At 43.6% G+C, this 16,726-nt stretch overlaps 1 protein-coding gene across 1 annotated transcript in view; it reads left to right on the forward strand.

Annotated features, from left to right (window-relative positions):
• The window catches only part of LOC121585333 (G-protein coupled receptor family C group 6 member A-like), a 39,991-nt gene that overhangs the window by 9,432 nt on the left and 13,833 nt on the right, over nucleotides 1-16,726 (forward strand). Inside the window, exons 2-3 of the mRNA XM_045208342.1 lie at nucleotides 7,029-7,129; nucleotides 7,223-7,393. Coding sequence (XP_045064277.1) covers nucleotides 7,029-7,129; nucleotides 7,223-7,393 — 272 coding nt within the window. The remainder of the gene's footprint in view (nucleotides 1-7,028; nucleotides 7,130-7,222; nucleotides 7,394-16,726) is intronic.

A 16,726-nucleotide genomic window follows, 5' to 3' on the forward strand; every position in this document is an offset into this window, starting at 1 on the left:
GTCCGGGTTAGAGTCCCGCTCCTTGAAAGCGGCAGCTCTACCCTTTAGCTCAGTGCGGATGTTTCCTGTAATCCATGGCTTCTGGTTGGGGTATGTACGTACGGTCACTGTGGGGACGACATCATCGATGCACTTATTGATGAAGCCAGTGACTGATGTGGTGTACTCCTCAATGCTATCTGAAGAATCCCGGAACATGTTCCAGTCTGTGCTAGCAAAACAGTCCTGTAGCTTAGCATCCGTGTCATCTGACCACTTTTCTATTAACCGAGTCACTGGTGCTTCCTGCTTTAGTTTTTGCTTATAAGCAGGAATCAGGAGGATAGAGTTATGGTCCGATTTGCCAAGTGGAGGGCGAGGGAGAGCTTTGTATGCGTCTCTGTGTGTGGAGTAAAGGTGGTCTAGAGTTTTTTTTCCTCTGGTTGCACATTTAACATGCTGGTAGAAATGAGGTAGAACGGATTTAAGTTTCCCTGCATTAAAGTCCCCGGCCACTAGGAGCGCTTCATCTGGATGAGCGTTTTCCTGTTGATTTATGGCCTTATACAGCTCATTCAGTGCAATCTTAATGCCAGCATTGGTTTGTGGTGGTAAATAGATAGCTATGAAAAATATAGATGAAAACTCTCTTGGTAAAGTTGTGCACCAGGGCCTCCCACTCCTCTTTCTATTCTGGTTAGAGACAGTTAGCGCTGTTATGTGAAGGGAGTAGTACACAGCGTTGTACGAGATCTTCAGTTTCTTGGCAACTTCTCGCATGGAATAGCCTTCATTTCTCAGAACAAGAATAGACTGAAGAGTTTCAGAAGAAAGTTATTTGTTTCTGGCCATTTTGAGCCTGTAATATATATATACACACACACTACTGTTCAAAAGTTTGGGGTCACTTAGAAATGTCCTTGTTTTCGAAAGAAAAGCAAATTTTTTGTCCATTAAAATAACATCAAATTGATCAGAAATACAGTGCCTTGCAAAAGTATTCATCCCCCTTGGCGTTTTTCCAATTTTGTTGCATTACATCCTGTAATTTAAATGGATGTTTATTTGGATTTCATGTAATGGACATACACAAAATAGTCCAAATTGGTGAAAAAAAAGAACTAGTAAAAAAGAAATCTACAAAAGAAAAGTTAATATGTATTCACCCCCTTTGCTATGAAGCCCCTAAATAACATCTGGTGCAACCAATTACCTTCAGAAGTCACATAATTAGTTAAATAACGTCCACGTGTGCAATCTAAGTGTCACATGATCTCAGTATATATACACACACCTGTTCTGAGAGGCCCCAGAGTCTGCAACACAACTGAGCAAGGGGCACCACCAAGCAAGCGGCACCATGAAGACCAAGGAGCTCTCCAAACAGGTCAGGGACAAAGTTGTGGAGAAGTACAGATCAGGGTTTAAAAAAAAGATCAGAAACTTTGAACATTCCACGGAGCACCATTAAATCCATTACTAAATATGGCACCACAACAAACCTGCCAAGACAGGGCAGCCACCAAAACCCACGGACCAGGCAACGAGGGCATTAAAGGGAGAGGCAACAAAGAGGCCAAAGATAACCCTGAAAGAGCTGCAAAGCTCAACAGCGGAGATTGGAGTATCTGTCCATAGGACCACTTTAAGCCATACACTCCACAGAGCTGGGATTTACGGAAGAGTGGCCAGAAAAAAGCCATTGCTTAAAGAAAAAAAAAAGAACACATTTGGTGTTCGCCAAAAGGCATGTGGGAGACTCCCCAAACATATGGAAGAAGGTACTCTGGTCAGATGAGACTAAAATTGAGCTTTTTGGCCATCGAGGAAAACACTATGTCTAGCGCAAACCCAACACCTCTCATCACCCCTATAACACCATCCCCACAGTGAAGCATGGTGGTGGCAGCATCATGCTGTGGGGATGTTTTTCATCGGCAGGGACTGGGAAACTGGTCAGAATTGAAGGAATCATGGATGGCGCTAAATACAGGGAAATCCTTGAGGGAAACCCGTTTCCGTCTTCCAGAGATTTGAGACTGGGACGGAGGTTCACCTTCCAGCAGGACAATGACCCTAAGCATACTGCTAAAGCAACACTCGAGTGGTTTAAGGGGAAACATTTAAATGTCTTGGAATGGCCTAGTCAAAGCCCAGACCTCAATCCAATTGAGAATCTGTGGTATGACTTAAAGATAGCTGTACACCAGCGGAACCCATCCAACTTGAAGGAGCTGGAGCAGTTTTGCCTTGAAGAATGGGCTAAAGTCCCAGTGTCTAGATGTGCCAAGCTTATGGAGACATACCCCAAGAGACTTGCAGCTGTAATTGCTGCAAAAGGTGGCTCTACAAAGCATTGACTTTGGGGGGGGTTGAATAGTTATGCACGCTCAAGTTCTGTTTTTTTGTGTTATTTCTTGTTTGTTTCACAAAAAAAAATATTTTGCAACTTCAAAGTGGTAGGCATGTTGTGTAAATCAAATGATACAAACCCCCCCAAAAAATCAATTTTAATTCCAGGTTGTAAGGCAACAAAATAGGAAAAATGCCAAAGGGGGTGAATACTTTCGCAAGCCACTGTAAGTGTGCAAAGACTCAACCATAAGTAGAACACCACTGCATATCTCAGTCAGAAAACACACACTGCATTTAATCATTGTTACGAACCCCGTGGCTTTAAAAGTCTAGGGTGGATGTAAAAGAGGCCCGTAACATAACTCTAAGCTAATTAGAATATAGCCTACGAACAGTGAGAACAAAAATACGCCGACAACCAAAAAGCTACCGTCAAACACAATTTTTTTTATTATAAACACACGTTAAAGGTTTGGGGTAAAGGGGCTGAGCCGGACCCAAGGAATGAAACAATAATGTCAAAAAACCCTAAACTGATCTTGCCTGCCTCAAGAACCGCTAAGCTTACTACTAACTACACAAAAATACAGTGGGTGGTCCGCTCAGGTCTAACTAGTGTTTTTAGACAAAGTTTTCCTACTGGTAGTGTATGCCCAAGGGCGACTTGCTAAAAAAATCCCCTTTTCTCAGGAACAAATAATAATATGCCATTTAGCAGACGCTTTTATCCAAAGCGACTTACAGTCATGCGTGCATACATTTTTGTGTATGGGTGGTCCCGGGGATCGAACCCACTACCTTGGCGTTACAAGCACCGTGCTCTACCAGCTGAGCTACAGAGGACCACGAACAACATAGTTACCATATGGCGTAAACAGCAAATTAGTGAGTACACAAAAAACCAAGACACCACAGTATCCATACTCACAAACAAAAAGAGTCTCTGTCAGAAAACACAACTGACTGGCTTTTAAAACAAGGGGATATGTGATGTGATTGGGTAATGAAAACCAGAAACAGGTGGTGCAATCAGGAGAAGTGGCCACTGATTGGTCCACCTCAGCAATCAGCAGATGAACTGATGACTGACAGGTGGGACACACCAACGACCTCCAATCAGGAACACAAAAGACACCTGTGATTAGGGCAGAAGGAGAGGAAAAACTGTAAAACACAAACAGGATACCTGTAACCGTAACACATTCACACCTTCCAATTAGTAGGTATTTTATATAATTTATGTAATATGTATATCTCATATACTGAGCATTTTCTATCAATGTCCAACAGCATTACGTAAGTCCATGCAAGGTTAACCACCACTGATAAAACAAAAAGACTGCAGGCAAAACAAATAAGTCTGAGAGCCTGGGTTTTTATTCACCTGGAGATTGTTACAGACAGACGCTGCATCACACAGACGCTAGTCACTGAACCTAACCCGTCTGGCCCTGTACTGTGGCTGGCTGGTGGCGCTTCAATAATGAGCACTCACATAAGCAGACCACTCCTTAACGTTACCCTAACGTTGTCACAATCCTACAGTAACGTTGTCACAGATAAGCATAACCCTGGCTGAATGCTATGCTAACTTACACAGCAAGTTACATGCAGTGCTGTTCTACACTATGCATCTACATTACTGCAGCCAGTTCGATGCAACTGGTGTCCTGAATGTTATTCTAACGTTAATATTGCAGCCAGGGCTAAGCAGTGGAGAGGAGCAGATAATAATAATTACCATTTTTGACCATCTCTCTCTCAAATGAGCAGAAAGATATTTCAACAGAATAAATAAGATTAGGAATCTCCAGGTCAACCATAGTCCATTTCCCCATTGAATAGAGACCCCAGAGAAAGAGATGTGCAGCTGCTTTCCAAAGTAAATAATAATATGTCACTGGAATACACACATCAATATCATCTTGAGACAATGTACTGTACATCCTTCAATGAAAACAGTACAACTATATTGAGGGGACGAAGCTGTTAGCTGCTTATTTTTATGAGCTCTCACTACTACAGTAGATGCAGGATATACACTGCTCAAAAAAATAAAGGGAACACTTAAACAACACAATGTAACTCCAAGTCAATCACACTTCTTTGAAATCAAACTGTCCACTTAGGAAGCAACACTGATTGACAAAACATTTCACATGCTGTTGTGCAAATGGAATAGACAACAGGTGGAAATTATAGGCAATTAGCAAGACACCCCCAATAAAGGAGTGGTTCTGCAGGTGGTGACCACAGACCACTTCTCAGTTCCTATGCTTCCTGGCTGATGTTTTGGTCACTTTTGAATGCTGGCGGTGCTTTCACTCTAGTGGTAGCATGAGACGGAGTCTACAACCCACACAAGTGGCTCAGGTAGTGCAGCTCATCCAGGATGGCACATCAATGCGAGCTGTGGCAAGAAGGTTTGCTGTGTCTGTCAGCGTAGTGTCCAGAGCATGGAGGCGCTACCAGGAGACAGGCCAGTACATCAGGAGACGTGTAGGAGGCCATAGGAGGGCAACAACCCAGCGGCAGGACCGCTACCTCCGCCTTTGTGCAAGGAGGAGCAGGAGGAGCACTGCCAGAGCCCTGCAAAATGACCTCCAGCAGGCCACAAATGTGCATGTGTCTGCTCAAATGGTCAGAAACAGACTCCATGAGGGTGGTATGAGGGCCCGACGTCCACAGGTGGGGGTTGTGCTTACAGCCCAACACCGTACAGGACGTTTGGCATTTGCCAGAGAACACCAAGATTGGCAAATTTGCCACTGGCGCCCTGTGCTCTTCACAGATGAAAGCAGGTTCACACTGAACACATGTGACGCCGTGGAGAACGTTCTGCTGCCTGCAACATCCTCCAGCATGACCGGTTTGGCGGTGGGTCAGTCATGGTGTGGGGTGGCATTTCTTTGGGGGGGCCGCAAAGCCCTCCATGTGCTCGCCAGAGGTAGCCTGACTGCCATTAGGTACCGAGATGAGATCCTCAGACCCCTTGTAAGACCATATGCTGGTGTGTTTGGCCCTGGGGGCCTCCTAATGTAAGACAATGCTAGACCTCATGTGGCTGGAGTGTGTCAGCAGTTCCTGCAAGAGGAAGGCATTGATGCTATGGACTGGCCTGCCCGTTCCCCAGACCTGAATCCAATTGAGCACATCTGGGACATCATGTCTCGCTCCATCCACCAACACCACATTGCACCACAGACTGTCCAGGAGTTGGCGGATGCTTTAGTCCAGGTCTGGGAGGAGATCCCTCAGGAGACCATCCGCCACCTCATCAGGAGCATGCCCAGGCGTTGTAGGGAGGTCATACAGGCACGTGGAGGCCACACACACTACTGAGCCTCATTTTAACTTGTTTTAAGGACATTACATCAAAGTTGGATCAGCCTGTAGTGTGGTTTTCCAATTAAATTTTGAGTGTGACTCCAAATCCAGACTTCCATGGGTTGATAAATTTGATTTCCATTGATATTTTTTTGCTGTTGTGATTTTGTTGTCAGCACATTCAACTATGTAAAGAAAAAAGTTTTTTATAAGATTATTTCATTCATTCAGATCTAGGATGTGTTATTTTAGTGTTCCCTTTATTTTTTTGAGCAGTGTATTTCCATCCAAGCTGTGACCATGATAATTATACTGTAGGTGACAGTATTGTGCTTCTTGAGTGCCTGGGTTGCCGTCAATAATGGCTGATCCCATGCCGTGACTCAACTCTCCCAGAGTGTCTCAGGGGGAGTGGGATATGCAAAAAACACATTTCCATTTCACCACACAATGAATATGTTACACACTTGTACATGTGTGAAACAGGACAAATATAAGCACCTCTATTTGACCTTTGAACAGTTATAATTACATAGCCCGTATGAGGGTTATTACTTACCATAAGTACAACATTGTAGCACCCTCTAGAATAACTATTTCTGTAATTTGTATTTGATGAATGTGTTCTACTGTGGATTAACTAATAAAGGGGGCAAAGACAAATGGTGGCATGTCTTGTGAAATCAATGTGTTGATGATTAAGGAGTGGCTAACAGGAGACAGTCAATCAATCAATTTCTCTCTGAAATATCACGCTTAAACATTGTGTCTCAATAAACACTGAAGTGTTATCCAAGTGTTAAAAAAAACCTTGGGTCTTGTGAGAACGTTTCTGGAAAAGAGGTGTCACCACACCGGTGTCTTTCCCCTTCAACAATAAATGTTTATATTGCACTTCAGATAAATATCAGCTGTGACATATTTGTGTGACTGTCTGTCACTTTTAGTTGGAGGCAAGTGAGTCAGCCAGCATAGCTGTCTGTCAGAGAGAGTTAGCTGGAATGGGAGGGGCAGGGTTATGCAGAAATTAAAGGACATTAGGAGGAAGCAACAGGTGTGTTTTGCTGAAGATGTCACTGTGTCAGTCTGCTAGAGGAGCTTACAGAGAGAGAGAGACAGACAGAGACAGATAGACAGCGAGAGGAAGGGAGAGAGCAACAGAGAGGGAATTAGAGACAGACAGACAGACACAGTCAGGGAAGGAGAGAAGGAGTGTTAAAGAAACTGCAAAGGAGAGACACCGAAATTGAGAATTGGACATTACCTCCAGAGAGAAATGATGGAACCCATGGGTGATGTTCTCCATTTGTTAGTCATCCTATCCTTGTTGGAGACAGGCAATGCCAAAGTTTGAGTTTTCAAAGCAGGAGCTACAGCAACAGGAGATATGATCATTGGAGGGGTGTTTCCCATCCATGAGGCAGTAGAGGAATCCCACAACCTCTCAGCACCCTATGAATCACAGTGTGACTCAGACTCTCACAGACTCTCTCTCTCTCTCTCTCTCTCTCTCTCTCTCTCTCTCTCTCTCTCTTCTCGACTTATTTACATTTCACAAACACACAGGTTCCACACGAACGGGTTCACCCAGGCATTGGCTATGATCCACGCTGTAGAGTCGGCCAACAGATTCTCTGTCTTAACTACACTAGGGATCACTCTGGGGTACCATATCCACGACTCCTGCTCTGATGTCACCACCGCTCTGAGGGCCTCAGCTGACTTCATACAGGTGTTACGTGAATTATTTAACAAACTATTTCAGTGTCTCTGTGCGTCTCCCAAAAGGTTGTAAGTCTTTTGGGATTTAAATAACAGACAGAGTCCCGATCTGCATAGTCAGAGATCTTTATTCATTGAGAATTCTAAAACAAAATGGTGGTACAATCCTTTTATACACATAAGTCATACGAAAAATCCTGCCCCCCCTTAGGCGGCCTGTATTTTTCCACTATACACATCTTGTAAGCACACACACACCTCGGCTCAGCTCATGTTTTCCTCTGCTCTCCTGACCATCACTGTTCTTATCTTTTCCCACTCCTTGCTCGGCCAGGTGCAGATATCGCATCCTCCTTAAATTGGGAGGCACCTTTATCTTGGTTTAGACAGTTCTCCATTGTTGTCTGGTCTAACTCTTACTCACATTGCTAAATAGTAGCTCAATGGTAGCTTACTGGTCCTACACTCACACATTTCTAACACATTATACACAGTTTCAGGGTGTAATAATTAGTCATTAATAATGAATCTATCAATCCACCCTTTGACTAAATATTACGCACATACAAAATATATGTTGTTATAGAAATGAATCACACTCATTGAAGTATATAAGTTGGTTTGCATATAAAAACATTAAAAAGTGTCTCATTCAATACAGGTTCATCAGGGTTACCCCATGATTAAAAGTGTAATGTTACTCTTTAGCAATGGTACCTAACCTGTTTACCCACTATCTGGAAACAACAGTCTAAGCCTATAGTGAAGAACATTTGCTTCATCACATCCTGCAATATTGATTAATTAGTACATCATACTTAAAACAAGACATTAATACACAAAAGTCATTACAATAACATTTAAACTAGAGATTTGTAGTTCTAGGTTAACATCCAATCACAGCTCTTCGTTAGATTTTCACTGCAATCTTCACACATTAGAACTAAGAAAAGTTTCATCCAGTCTCAAACTATCTGAATCGTCGTCATCCTCCACCAAGCCTGGTAGGTCATATCCTTCATTCCTTAGGTCGGAGTCCGGGATTGGGCCGTATCTCACCATCTGTTGGGAAACTGCCCTCTCCATTGCCTTGCTCACCAACCCTCGGACACAGGGAATAAGACAACATCCACAAAGAACAAGTATACCCATAGAAGCTATAACTTCACCCAGAATAGTTACAACAATAGTTTTCCATTTACCAAATATGTTATCAAACCAACCGTTTAGTGAGCTATCAATACCAGAGTTCTCAGCCAGTTTGTTCGCCAGCGTGGTGAGGCCCTGAAGCGCTTTGGTCACGGACCTGTCCGGTGCTGTATTGTTGGGGATGAAAGTACAGCACATAGATCCAAACAGAACACAAACTCCGCCCCGCTCAGCCAAAAGCATATCTAAAGCTATTCTATTCTGCCATGCCATTAAGCTAGTTGCCGCAGTCTGCTCAGCCAATCCCTTTATTGCATCACGAGGGTGGTTTATAAATCTTTGATGGTTATAGTAAATATAATTGATCCAATCTACATTTTTATTAATTGTTGACCACCAGAAAAGACTTGATTCAAACCCAGCTGCAATCTGATTCCTAGCTTTGAATTCTTCTGGAACCCCTTGAGGTACTCCTATCCCATCAATATATATCCTTTCATCAAAGGATCGCGGGAGGAGGTCCCACTTTCTACGTGACAACTCACCAGTCTCTGACACGTTTGATTGTTTGCGTATGTAGGTGAGTTCACAATCTGTTATCACCACACAACCATCAGATGTCAGCATGGGCCTGGTTTTGGTTCCTAAAATCCTCTGGCTGCAACAAAGAGGAGAGATTAGTCATAGTCTCTTTAGTTGTGACATTCTCTGTGTGGGAGCAGGAGCTAAGATGCCCTACCCTGTATCCTATCTTATTAGTCCTAGAAAAACAATAATAAGAATCCCCTGAGACTTCAAACAGAGGCAACCTAGGTCGGGGTGACTTTGTTATCGGGGAATACAGATAGTGCAAGTTACTACAAGACTCCTTCACCACATTCCCAGGTGGCTTGAACAATTTAATCATGGAGGATAAACCTGACGGAGAGTTAAAGCCTGTCAAGGGGAACGGAGTAGTTGTTAACCTTGGTTTGGCTGTCCCACAGGCATAACAGTCCTCTTTAGACATAGTTCTTGCCGTATACTGAATCCATTCCAACCACAGGTTAGGATCTCTATACCCCGTCTCCACCTGTACTACTTCCTTCAGGTCTATAGTTTGCACTGTCTCACTACCTCCCTCAGAGAGGTTTACTCTATAGGGTGCCCCAGTTGAAGAGGATATCTCACTTGTCAGGTCTGTAACCTGTTTTAGCGTAATTCAGACTTTCAGACAGTACCTACCCTTATATGGGTCGCACTGCCATTTCTGGTAATTCCCTACTTTCACAATACTACACCTGTCCTTAAACTGTGTATGGAGATTGACATATCCCCCCCCCACTCAGTATGAGCAACTACATAGTCCCAGGATGTACATGGTGACATACATATATATTTCCCATCCTTTACGATACTACCAGCCAGTAGTCCCCAACTGGTCCACAAAGACCTCAAAAGGTGATGTCCTTCCCTAAAGTCCCTAGTACTTCCCCTTTCCCTACGTCTAGCTGTCTCCTATGCCTTCGTAGACTGTGCTCAGGTATTATTTTATCAACTTGTGTTAGGTTAACTACTACTTCTGGCGGATCAGGAGGGTTTGAGTGTGTTAGGAATATGGCCCCCACAATCAGACAGCTACCTACCGTCAGGAGACCTGTGAATCCCCACCCTCGCCCTGAGAACATGTCAGACGCTGGAGGCCAACCCATTGCTTTACCTTCTATCGAACTCACACAGGGATGATCAGACAGGGTAAGGGAATCTTCGTTAAGGAGCCAACCCCCGAGCCCTAGTGGTGATCGGTTCTTTCTCCTAACTCTGTGTTTGTTCGTCAGGTGTAGCTGGGTTTACCTTTTTACAGTGTGTGACATGCACCCAGGTGGATCTTTCCGCAATTCTTACAGCGAAGGCTGTCACCAACAGGACCTGATATGGACCTTCCCAACGGGGCTGCTTCCAGTCTTTCTTCTTCAAGGATTGGATCCACACCCAGTCACCTGGTTGGATGGAGTGGGTTACCTTCTCCTTTAGTTCTCCTGTGGGGCACAAAATCTTTGACATACGTGTTTGGTTAATGAACAGTCTTCTCATGTGTTGTGCCAACGTGTCTTCTACTTCTACAGTGAGGGAAAAAAGTATTTGATCCCCTGCTGATTTTGTACGTTTGCCCACTGACAAAGAAATGATCAGTCTATAATTTTAATGGTAGGTTTATTTGAACAGTGTGAGACAGAATAACAACAAAAAAATCCAGAAAAACGCATGTCAAAAATGTTATAAATTGATTTGCATTTTAATGAGGGAAATAAGTATTTGACCCCCTCTCAATCAGAAAGATTTCTGGCTCCCAGGTGTCTTTTATACAGGTAACGAGCTGAGATTAGGAGCACACTCTTAAAGGGAGTGCTCCTAATCTCAGTTTGTTACCTGTATAAAGACACCTGTCCACGAAGCAATCAATCAACCAGATTCCAAACTCTCCACCATAGCCAAGACCAAAGAGCTCTCCAAGGATGTCAGGGACAAGATTGTAGACCTACACAAGGCTGGAATGGGCTACAAGACCATCGCCAAGCAGCTTGGTGAGAAGGTGACAACAGTTGGTGCGATTATTCGCAAATGGAAGAAACACAAAAGAACTGTCAATCTCCCTCGGCCTGGGGCTCCATGCAAGATCTCACCTCGTGGAGTTGCAATGATCATGAGAACGGTGAGGAATCAGCCCAGAACTACATGGGAGGATCTTGTCAATGATCTCAAGGCAGCTGGGACCATAGTCACCAAGAAAAGAATTGGTAACACACTACGCCGTGAAGGACTGAAATCCTGCAGCGCCCGCAAGGTCCCCCTGCTCAAGAAAGCACATATACATGCCCGTCTGAAGTTTGCCAATGAACATCTGAATGATTCAGAGGAGAACTGGGTGAAAGTGTTGTGGTCGGATGAGACCAAAATTGAACTCTTTGGCATCAACTCAACTTGCCGTGTTTGGAGGAGGAGGAATGCTGCCTATGACCCCAAGAACACCATCCCCACCATACATGGAGGTGGAAACATTATGCTTTGGGGGTGTTTTTCTGCTAAGGGGACAGGACAACTTCATCGCATCAAAGGGACGATGGACAGGGCCATGTACCGTCAAATCTTGGGTGAGAACCTCCTTCCCTCAGCCAGGGCATTGAAAATGGGTTGTGGATGGGTATTCCAGCATGACAATGACCCAAAACACACGGCCAAGGCAACAAAGGAGTGGCTCAAGAAGAAGCACATTAAGGTCCTGGAGTGGCCTAGCCAGTCTCCAGACCTTAATCCCATAGAAAATCTGTGGAGGGAGCTGAAGGTTCGAGTGGCCAAACGTCAGCCTCGAAACCTTTAATGACTTGGACAAAATCCCTCCTGAGATGTGTGCAAACCTGGTGGCCAACTACAAGAAACGTCTGACCTCTGTGATTGCCAACAAGGGTTTTGCCACCAAGTACTAAGTCATGTTTTGCAGAGGGGTCAAATACTTATTTCCCTCATTAAAATGCAAATCAATTTATAACATTTTTTACATGCGTTTTTCTGGATTTTTTTGTTGTTATTCTGTCTCTCACTGTTCAAATAAACCGAACATTAAAATGATAGACTGATCATGTCTTTGTCAGTGGGCAAATGTACAAAATCAGCAGGGGATCAAATACTTTTTTCCCTCACTGTATGTCTGCCTGTTCTGGCCCTGCCAACTGTGGCATCCTGTAAGGTCTTCCAAACACTTTCTCAAAGGGGGACAATCCATTCTTATCTGGCGTTATTCTGATAGTCATTAGTACGATTGGCAGACATTGTACCCAATTCCTTCCTGTGCTCATGTGAGTTTTTCGTAATCTAGCCTTAATTGTCTGATTCATGCGTTCGATAAGTCCAGCCGATTTCGGGCTATACGAACAATGCTTCTTCATGTTTATTTGTAACTTCTGTCCAATATTATATATTACTTGATTGGAAAAATGGGATCCATTATCAGAAAAAATAGTTTCTGGAAGGCCGAACCTTGGTATTATATCATGGCATATTGCTTTTGCTACTGTTATAGCATCTGCTGAGGTGGTAGGGAAAGCTTCTACCCATTTAGTCTATTTGTCTATTATAGTCAAACACCACTTCTTTCCCTCACTCCTGGTCAGCTCTATAAAGTCCATTTCTAATTGTTGAAAGGGGTACTTAGCCGGAGGGTACTCACCCAGAGGTGCCCTTTGTCTGCCCTGGTGATTACTTTGAGCACAGATAACACATCTTGAACAAAAGTTTTTTAAATAATTTGTAATCCCATATGCAACAAAGTGTTGTCTAATCTGCTCTACCATCCCTCCGGTTGACACATGGCTCTGCCCGTGTGTCAATATTGCAGCATATCTAAACAGTGATTTCGGGAGAATTGGTAAGCTATCTTTGACCCATATTCCCTCCTTATTTACTGCGCCTTGCTTTACCCATCTGTGAACTTCCTTAATTGGTGCCCTACTGTAGCTCTCTATAAGTAGATCTCTGTCTATCGAAACGTCCTCTTTTGACAGCTGACTGGAACCAGAGAAGTGTTTTGACCCAGCCTTCTTAGCTTCCTCATCTGCCTTTGCATTCCCCAAAGTAATGCTATCCTTCCCTGTAGTATGCGCCTCACTCTTACATATTGCGAGCTTTTTTGGTAATAGTACTGCATCTAGGAGGTCAAGAATCAACTCTGCATGTGTTATTGGTTTACCCGAAGTCGTAACCATTCCTCTATTCTTCCACTGGGCAGCAAAGACATGTACGGTATTAAAGGCATATGCACTGTCGGTATAGATAGTTATAACCTTCCCTTTACCCAGTTGGCATGCTTTTGTTAATGCCACTATCTCTGCCTGTTGGGCAGAGTAGTTTCTTGGCAATGGTTCGGCAGCTAGAACCTCGTTCTCTGTCACTACAGCATAACCAGTTGCATTCGTGCCATCAGGATTCTTCCTAGAAGATCCATCAACAAACATTGTTACTTCACAACATGGTATAGCTAAGTCTGTTAAGTCAGGCCTGGGTAGTACTATTTTTTCAGTTTCTTCAATACAGTTATGGGGACTACCATCATTCATAACTGCAACCAATGTTGCAGGATTCAGCGTTGTACATCGTTCAATAGTTAGATTTGGCATGTTCAGCAATCTTATCATACAAGATAGGTGTCGTGCTGGTGACATGTCCGCCATCTTGTGTTCCAATAGCAGAATTGACACTGCATGTGGAACTTTTAAGGTTAGATCATGGTATAGTACTATTGAAGCTGAGTCCTGCACTGCATTAGCAGCTGCCACAACTGATTGCAAACAGACAGGCATTGCCTGAGCCACCTCATCAAGTCTTGAAGAAAAATATGCTACCGGTTTATTTTTGTCCCCATGTTTTTTGTGTCAGTACTGATGTCATATATCCCTCTCTACAATCCACAGTTTGAGTGAATGGTCTGTCATATCTAGGGAACGCCAGCACCGTTGAAGAGGTCAATAATTGCTTAATTTCCTCAAATTGCAAATCAGCCTCGTTATTCCAGATTATTTTATCATGTGCTGCCATAGCTTTTCCATAGATAAGATCACTAAATTTTCCAGTGTGTAATGCATAATGGGGAATCCATGCTCGACAGTAATTTATCATTCCCAAAAAGCTCATCATTTGTTTCTTATTCAGAGGTTTAGGAGCTTCTAATATTGCTGTTTTTCTTGACGAGTTTAGGGTTCTCCCATCCTGCGTTATCGTGTGACCTAGATATATTACCTCTTTCTGCCAGAGTTGTAGTTTTTTTTTACTGACCTTGTGCCCTTGTCCTGCCATAAAAGTTAAAAACTGGTATCCTTTTTACACCCCTCCTTCGAGGGGTTTGCTACCAGTATATCATCGACATATATAAAAATTTGGCTCCCCTCTTGGGGTTCAAACATTCCCAGGTTACGTGTGATAGCCTGGGAATTTTTTTGGGGACTTTCCGAATAACCTTGTCGAAGTCTCGAGTATGTGTATTTCTGACCTTTGAAGGTAAAGCCAAACCATCCTTGACTATCAGGATATACAGGTATACTAAAGAAAGCATTAGCTATGTCTATCACAGTAAAGTAAGAATGTTCTGGTTTCAATTGGTTCAATAGAGTGTGTGGGTCTGGAACACAGGGTGCTCTTGGAATAATGTTCTTATTTACCCCCTGTAGGTCCATTACCATTCGCCAATCATTGCTTGGAGCTGCCTTCTTTACTGGAAATACAGGTGAATTACACTGTGCCTCATCCCCCGGGATTACCACTCCACCTTTTAGTAAGTGGTCAAATGTGGGAGTAATCCCTATAATGGCTTCTGGTTTCATTGGATATTGTTTTTGGTATGGCCTATGGTTTGACCGCGGAACCACCTGGACTGGAGTTACTCCCTTAATTAACCCCACATCGGCTTGTCCCTTAGACCACAACTTTAGAGGTACAATCTCAAGGTCTCTTTCTTGTTCCTCTGTGAGGAAAATATCTGGTCATCAATTATCACATCCTATGTCTAGGTGCACAGCGGGTGTGCAACCTGCTTTCCAATTCAACTTCCTACGATATCGGCCGGTTGATTGGCTATGTTGGTCCCCGTTAGGAGCAGTCTGCCAGTCTTTAACATACTTTGCCTGTGTCACCCATTTCCCCAGATCTAACCACTCCTCTTGAGCTTCCTTTGCCAAGGAGACATGTGGGCTCCATCTCTCTCTATAGAATTGCTGACTCTGTGGCCCCAATTCGACTTCTGCTGCTGCATGGGTGTCATCATAATGAAACCATTTCAAGCCTATTGTCCTTTCTGTGGTTTTAAACAGAGCTTCCGCATATTCTTTACTAGGGCCAGAGTGTGTATTATACCACAGAGTTTAATGTAAGTCATCCTCTGTCATTTTAGGTGAGTCAGGTACTAGGGTTTTAGTCAAGTCTACTAAGGTCTTTGGTATGTCTGAGTTACCTCCCCTCAACAGGTCCTGGCTATACCAATAACATGGTTCCCCTTCACCACGTACAACCATATTATCCTTTATCACATGAGCCTGCATTCCCCTCACTGTCGGTCTTACTTCTATGTTTAACTGCGTCATCGCATCTCTTCCCAATAGATTAACAGGACACTGTACTGAAATCAGTACAGGCAGAGTAGCTTCACTCCCTGTCTTTACATGTTTCAGTGTTACTGGTGCAGATAGTTGTTCAATACCTTTATGACCAGAGGCTGATCGCACTATAATTTTTTCTCCATTAATGTCAATTCCCTCTGGTGCATTATCTTTACAAATACAGGTTCGGTCTGCCCCAGTATCACAGAGAAATGTTATCTTTTTACCCATTACTGTCAATGTTAGGTATGGTTTCTGTTCCTGTTGTAATGCCAAATCTATAAGTGACAGATCAAACACCTCCAGTTCTCTCTCCTGCTTCTCCTGATTTCTCTCTTCCTCCCACTCTAGTCATGCCTCCTCTTCTTCCTCTGATTCTGGCTTTCTCCCCCTGTCTCTTCCTCCTCTGCCTGGATTATCCTTTCCTCCTTTTCCTCTCTTCCCCTTCTGCTTACATTTTCTTGACTGGTGCCCTTTCCTTCCACAGTCATAACACGGTTCCTCACATTCTTTAGCAAAATGTCCCTTTTTATCACAATTGAAACACTTCCATTCACTCCTGTCTCCACTATTACCGTTGCCTCTCTTCTCTCCTAGGTTCTTCCAGTCTCTCCTACCTCCCATTTCCCCTAGGACTGCCACTAGGTACTCAGCTCCCTTCGCTTCCTTTCTCTTGTTTCGTTCCTTTACATTCTGTTCATGATGGATTGCATAACGTTTAACCTCAGCTAAGGTAGCCGTCCCCCAGCCAATTAGGGTATTTTTTTATTGTTCGAGAGATTTCTGGCCTCATTCCACTTAGGAAGGCAATCTTTAACTGTTGGTGATACGGACCCTCTGGTGCCCCTGGTCCTGGATCTATTAGCCCACTGTTTGCATTGAACACATCTCTCAGTCTCTCTAGGTATTGACTAATAGTCTCACTGTCTCCCTGTTTACACTCATGGACTTTGGAGAAGTCGGCATGTCTGTGATAATATTCTCTCAGATTATCACAGAGTTGTGCCAACTTATCTCCATAAGCCCCTCCTTCTGCCCACTCTAGGACCTGCGCATTCCCATCTCCGGGAACC

This window comes from Coregonus clupeaformis, chromosome 28 (assembly GCF_020615455.1).
Source record: "Coregonus clupeaformis isolate EN_2021a chromosome 28, ASM2061545v1, whole genome shotgun sequence".
NCBI lineage: Eukaryota > Metazoa > Chordata > Actinopteri > Salmoniformes > Salmonidae > Coregonus > Coregonus clupeaformis.